This window comes from Bos indicus, chromosome 17, assembly GCF_029378745.1.
Source record: "Bos indicus isolate NIAB-ARS_2022 breed Sahiwal x Tharparkar chromosome 17, NIAB-ARS_B.indTharparkar_mat_pri_1.0, whole genome shotgun sequence".
Lineage (NCBI taxonomy): Eukaryota > Metazoa > Chordata > Mammalia > Artiodactyla > Bovidae > Bos > Bos indicus.
In genome coordinates, this window is record NC_091776.1 from 68,121,298 (window position 1) to 68,128,008 (window position 6,711).

At 44.9% G+C, this 6,711-nt stretch overlaps 1 protein-coding gene and 1 non-coding gene across 2 annotated transcripts; both read right to left on the minus strand.

Moving 5' to 3' along the window:
• Positions 1-1,636: 1,636 nt before the first annotated feature.
• Positions 1,637-6,628, minus strand: XBP1 (X-box binding protein 1). Its single transcript, XM_070769775.1, is given in 6 exon segments — positions 1,637-2,779; positions 3,074-3,157; positions 3,160-3,219; positions 4,313-4,441; positions 5,227-5,323; positions 6,365-6,628. Coding segments are annotated over 6 exon segments (1,155 nt in total). The 5' UTR covers positions 6,592-6,628; the 3' UTR covers positions 1,637-2,221.
• On the minus strand, positions 3,384-3,455 carry TRNAG-CCC (transfer RNA glycine (anticodon CCC)). The gene has a single exon. It is a non-coding gene; the product is annotated as a tRNA-Gly (tRNA).
• Positions 6,629-6,711: the final 83 nt, after the last annotated feature.

Consider the following 6,711-nt stretch of genomic DNA (forward strand, 5'->3'; position numbering starts at 1 on the left):
GAAAGATCCTGATTTTCATTTTTTAACTATTCAATTTAGTGTTTCAATATGAAGATAACCCTTGAATGTCAGGTGTTTTCTCAGGTCTGAGCACAGTGTTGAGTCATTTTCAACCCATCTGTGCAGGAAATGAACACTCAAATAATCTATACTCTTGTGCGTTATTCCTGTTAATACAGCTGTTTCTTTCATGATGTCACTTAATGTAAATTACCTGAACCCCAATCTTCAGATGCTTGTTCTATAATTTTGAAAGCTAAAACATATCTGTACCTTTGCCTGTGTTGTTGAGTCAGTCAGTTGTGTCCAACTCTTTATATGACCCTATGGACTGGAGCCTGCCAGGCCCCTCTGTCCATGGGATTTCCCAAGCAAGAATACTGGAATGGATTCCTATTTCATTCTCCAGGGGATCTTCCCAACCCAGGGATCAAACCCACATTTCCTGCTTGGCAGGCAGATTCTTTACTACAGACACACCTGGGAAACCCACATTTACTTAATCCCTAAATAGATTCTCAGCACTTGAAGTTTTCAGTTCTAGAAAATCAAGTGATAAGGTTTTTAATTGTGGGGGCAGCTGGAAGCCTGTTCTTATATTTACAAAACAGAAACCCAGAGCTTAAACACGTTTGCACTGCTAGGCACTAGGACTGAACTCTGGCCATCAGTGACCATAGATTGTCTTGCCTACTAGTGTGCTTCTGGGCGTGCTCCCAGTCACACCAAAGGCATTCCTTTGTATTAATAATACTTGGTTGAAACCATAGCCTGCTGTGCCTTGCTACTTGGGATTCTTTGAATCCCATCTTCACTGACCTCCCTGGAGGTAGTCAGTAAATACTGGCATAGAATGCTGGCATGGGTGAAATAGTTTTTATCAATTAGGGAACTCCTTTAATATCTTAAGTGGTTTCCCGAGGAAAAGAGGCAGCATGATGAGGTTATTAAGTCTGTAATTTGAAGGTCATATTGTCTCTAGGATGTTTTCTTGAACAGGTTCATTCTTTTGTGAAACATGTTCTATAGTGTATATAACTCTTTTAAGAGATTAAAACCCTTCCAAAGTGGAATAGGAGATAACCATCAACTTTTGGGATGGTGCCCGGCTTTGTACAAGGTGCTTATAATGCATCATTTATTTGAATCCTCTAGTAGCCTTTAGAGATACTATCATACCCCTTAGAGGTGGGCAAATAAGGTATTTTGAGATGAGGAAATAAGTGGTATTTTATGCCCAAGATCACCCAGCTAAATGGGTGGGAGAGTTGAACTCAGGGAGTCTGAGTCTAAAAAATGCTCTTAATCTCTGTAATATCAATAGCCATATTGATACTTAATAGCATGTCCTTCTGTAACAAGATGTTATGGCAAAACGGTTAAATGTTCTAGCTCTACCATTTATTAGCTGTAATATTGGTCAGTTAGGCTGAAGAAACTGTCTCAAATATAGTTACTGGTCAGAATGTATTACTTAGGGCAGCCAGGAACTGAAGCAGGCGGTAATTAAGGGGGAAAGGCCTTCACTCACTGTAAAAAGTGGCTCAGTGAAGTTGGATAAATCACTACCACGGCAGTGAAACACCCGGAAAGAACAAGAAGACTTGAAAAGTTCAAGAAGCATTCGGAGAACAAAGACACTGCATTACTTTTTAATTGCACAGGTAGTTTTAAATAAATGGAGAAAGCACCGTCCAAAAGTTACACTAGCACGGAAAGATTTCATCGAGCATGTACATAGTAGTTTTCTGTAATTTTACAAAAGATTCTTGATCTTTATTTGAACTGTACATGAGGGAAAAGGAGCCCCCTCAGGTAGGTGTTCCGCTTGCAGAAGCAAACTAAAGGACCTAAAGTCGGAGGCAAGCCTGGGATGCTGAGAAGGGAAAAGAGAAACTGATAAAGGACCATTCGTTAACTCCATGTCTGAAACACTTATCGCGTGACCCTTGTGTAAGTACTTCAGGGCAAACCACCGCCCTTAAGATAAAGGTACACCCTCAGAAGCTGTAATTCTGGATCACAGTAATGTATCTATGTACCCTGGACCACTAAAGGTCAAAAGACAATATTTGGGGTAACCTAGGAGGCTTGAACAAATACTTTAAAGGAATTCTCTAGGACCACACCCCCTCTACTTTGGCTTTTTGGATGAAGCACAGGCCTTTGTGCTGTCCTCCAGGCAGTGTCACAGTCAAGAGCATCAGTACTGGATCACTCCTTAGACACTAATCAGCTGGGGAAAGAGTTCACTGGCAAAAGGGTCCTCCCAAGAATGGTCTGCATCAAGCAGGGAGGACATGTCACTCAAGGGAGAAGGGGAACCCTCATAGCTACAGTCACTGTAAGCATCCAGCAGGCAGGAAGATGGCTTCAGGCAGTTGCTGGTTGAAAGCAGATCTGAGATACCCAGCTCTGGAATGAAGTCATCTTCTACAAGTTCTTCCTTCACTGAGACTGTGAATTCAGGGTGATCTTTCTCTGAGGGGCTGAAAGGTGCTTCCTCAATTTTCACTACCACATTAGCTTCGCTCTCTGTCTCAGAGGGCATCTCTAAGACTAGGGGCTTTGTATATACGTGATCAAAACGAATCAGTTCATTAATGGCTTCCAGCTTGGCTGATGACGTCCCCAGGGATGGAGAAGGGGAGGCCGGTAAGGAACTGGGTCCTTCTGGGTCCACTTCTGGGAGCTGCTCCAGGCTGGCAGACTCTGGGGAAGGACATCTGAGGAACATGACTGGGTCCAAGTTGAACAGAATGCCCAACAGGATGTCAGACTAGAAAAGGAAAAATAAATGGCATTCAACTGCTAAAGAGTACACTGAGAACTGACCTTAGTGTTCCATAATGTAAACTAATCCTTCTGCTACAGGATGATCTCTGGGACCCACGAGACCCACTCATGTACCCTTCACTCATGTCCTAGACCACCTGGGAACAGGGAGGTAGTCAATGTTCAGCCCCAACTCAACCAAACCTGCACTGCCCGCATCTGTCTGGTTAGGGGTGTCAGGCATCACACAGACGGAACCGAGTAAACAGCTCTTTAGTAAAATCTGAGTAAGCCCTACCTCAGAGTCTGAAGAGTCAATGCCATCAGAGTCCATGGGGAGATGTTCTGGAGGGGTGACAACTGGGCCTGCACCTGCTGCAGAGGTGCACGTAGTCTGAGTGCTGCGGACTCAGCAGACCCGGCCACCAGCCCCGCTCCATTCCCCTGGAAGGAAAGATCAGTCAGTGAACAGCTCTAACAGCTGGGTGTCCCCAGGGAAATGCTTGCCAGGAGATTGATTCTCAACTTTTAAGAAAGCTAAAAAAACTTTTTTAAAATTCATTTATTCTGGCTGTGCTGGGTCTGACTTGACAGCATGTGGGATCTAGTTCCCTGACCAGGGATCAAACCTGGGCCCCTGCATTGGGAGCACAGAGTCTTAGCCACTGGACCACCAGGGAAGTCCCTAGAAAATTATTCTTTAGAGCTGAAATCTTTCCCTTACACATCTGGTATTTCCATTTTTTTGAGTCGTCCTTGAAGAAAAGAAAAGAGAGGTAAGGCTAACTTCTTTTTATTTTCTGTACGATGAAATGTTTTTCTTCCCCAAGCTAAGATTCAGGCAGGACTATTATTCTTAATTATTATCTTATTTATATTCTCAATAAGAGTAACATCCCTAGTAATAAAGTTCTGTAGTGAATTGAGGCCCATAATATTTTTGGATAGTGCTGTACTCAGACACTCAGTCGTGTCCAACCTTTTACAACCACATGGACTGTAGCCAGCAGGCTCTTCTATCCATGAAATTTTCCAGGCAAGATACTGGAGTGGAAAGCCCTTTCCTACTCCAGGGAATCTTCCCAACTCAGGGGTCGAACCCATGTTATTTTTAAAGTTTGTTCTGAACATTACTTTTAGAGCAGAACTGCCAGTCAACCTTAGACCACATATCTGTTATCACTGGATTTGCCATAAATTAAAACCCACACATCACGCTTCCATCAGAAAGGTATGTCTATCACAAAGAATCCCTTCTCTTATTCATATTCATCAAAGAGCTATTTTAATTTTAGTAGCATTCAAAGTCAGGTTTGACTGCCACTCTTATCCTGGTTCTCCTCAATGCTGGCATTGTAGACACATGTCAGCTACCGGCATTTGTTAGTACTTGCTCTTAAAGAGAGTCGTGTAACTTATTCCAGTTATTAGGACTTAGTACTATTCACTATACCCTTGAAAAATGAATATCCTTAAAGAGGTTATGTCACTTAAAACCAGTTCTTACATATGGCACCAAATAAAGGACATAACTCACCTTGGTCTCTGCTTCCTCTTCAGTCACTAGGGCATCCATTCCCAACCGCTGTCTCAACTCCTGATTCTCAACTACAAGGCCATGAGTTTTCTCTCGTAAAAGCTGATTTTCTAACAAAAGTTTTTGGTTCTGGAAGAAAGTTCAGAAGACACTATTAAAACATCTCATTCTTTCACTTTAAGAGCACACCTGACAGTTTCACTACAGCAGGTTTTCCTTCCTTCTCCTGGATCTTTTGGAAAACTCTACACAGTTGTTCATAGTACGTATCAGAAGGCAAGGTCATAAATATAAAAAATAAGCTATTTAAGAAGTGCCATTACATGAGGGTCACATATAACAAAGTGCCCCCAACTACTGATAGAGACTTCAGCAAAGAGTAACTAGTAGCTTTAATTTAGATGTGATGGTTTAAAAAATCCTATCTTGAACTGGCAGGTAATAATAAAAGTGGTAGTGGTGAGCTGTAAAATTAACACGTTTAAAAAAAAGAACAACACAAATACTCTTTATGTATTCAAGATGTGTAACCGGCAACAATTTAAGTTTAGGTAACAAGTGGGCCCAAGAAGGGGAAGGGAACCGTTGGTGGACTAAATCAGGAAAATTTAAGCAATGATTTCCTATCAGCTTTTACTCATTTCTTAGTACTAGTTGATTAAACATTGTTCTAATGCTGTAATTCACCGACAATCGATTTAGACTGATCTAGCACCAAATACCAGAGGGTCAGTCACTTCTGTTCTCATCAAGCTTCACCACTTAACAAACTACCAATCTACCCTAACTTAGACTTGCTTAACGTTTAACAATACATCCAATTGTATTCTAAAGGAGATGAAACAACCAACCATTCACCAGGGAAAGCTACACAATGGATGTAAGATAAAGTGTTTGGCCTTAAGTATTTTTACCTCTTCTTCCAAATCTACCACTTGTTGCTCCAGCTCACTCATTCGAGCTTTCTTCCGGTCTCTGGCAGTCTGAGCTGCTACTCTGTTTTTCAGTTTCCTGAGAAAAGAAAGAGACATACCACACTAAATCATCTCAAACCTTATTTATTTGAAAACTTGGCCAGCTGGTGCTTTCACTTTAATTTACGGTATACAGTAATGGTAAAATACACTTCAGGCTCCTCCCCTCAATAAAAGAAAACCAAAAAAAAAAAAAAAATCGACCTTCTGTGGATCTAGCTAGCAGTACCTACTTATCCTCCCCCGTATTGCGTCACCCACCTCAGCCTCGTCCCCGCCACAGCACAGGCTGGACACAAATATTACTCATTTTGCATCATAAGATATTTTCCCCTCCCCTTTCTATTTCCCATCGCTTCCTGATTACAGTCCCCTCAAAAAGGATCCAACCAGGACTGATTAAACCTAGCGAAGGCTGCAATCGTGCTACTGCAGCCGATAACGTAACAACCTAACTTCTAAGAGAGAGAGGCTGATGCGACTTTCCTCCTGGTGCTGAAAGCCAAGGCTCATGTCTGCTCCAGGGGGCACTTCATAAATCACAAAAAAGCACACTGATCATAATAACATTTACGAAGGAGTAAGTACTAGGCATTTCTCCACAGCCCCAGCGACCTCGGGAAGTAGATAACCATTTTTAAGGACGCAGAGACTGACTGAGGAGCCTCATAGTGCTTACAGTCCCTTCAACAGCTGGCATTTCAGCTCCGTGAGCCTCCAAAAAAGTAGGTAAACCCATGGCTCCACGTCACAGCCCAAGTTTAGAGAAGCTGAACCAGGGGTCTGTGGTCACACAGCTAAAGGGCCTAGAACACAGGTGCCAGCGTACCCTGCTCTGGTCATCTCTAACGAGACAGAAACGAAAGAAATAAAAAAAGCCTGCGCTGCCCTGGACTCCACCTAGCGCAATGGATCGGCCAGTCCAGACTTCCTGCCCTGCCCCGCCCCGCCCCGCGCCGCGCCACGCTGGCAGCGGACCGGCCAGACACCGGCGCCCGAACGCTGCAGGCGGTCAGCGCGACCCCAGGCCCCTGTCCCGCCTTCGATTTCGGTCCCCAAACCCCCGACGCTCGCCCACCTCCGCAGCGCCTTCTCTTCGGGGCTCAGGTGCGTGAGGCGCTGTCGCTTGCGCGCCTGGGACGGAACCCCGCTCGCCCCCTCCGGGCTGGCCCCTTGCTGGCCCGGCACCATGACCGGCAGAGCCCGGCCTGCCGGGGCTCCGCCGGTAGCAGCGGGCTGGCCGGACAGAAGCAGTACTTTAGGGGCCCCGGCGGCCGGGCTCTGCGCGGGTGCAACCACCACCATGGCCGGAGCGTGTCTACGCTAGTGCGCGCCGCCGCTGCCCAGTGGGCCGGCCCCGCCGGGCCCAGCCTTTCTACGATCGTGGCCCTTCTCGATTGGCCAGCGCCTCGTGACGCAAGCCTA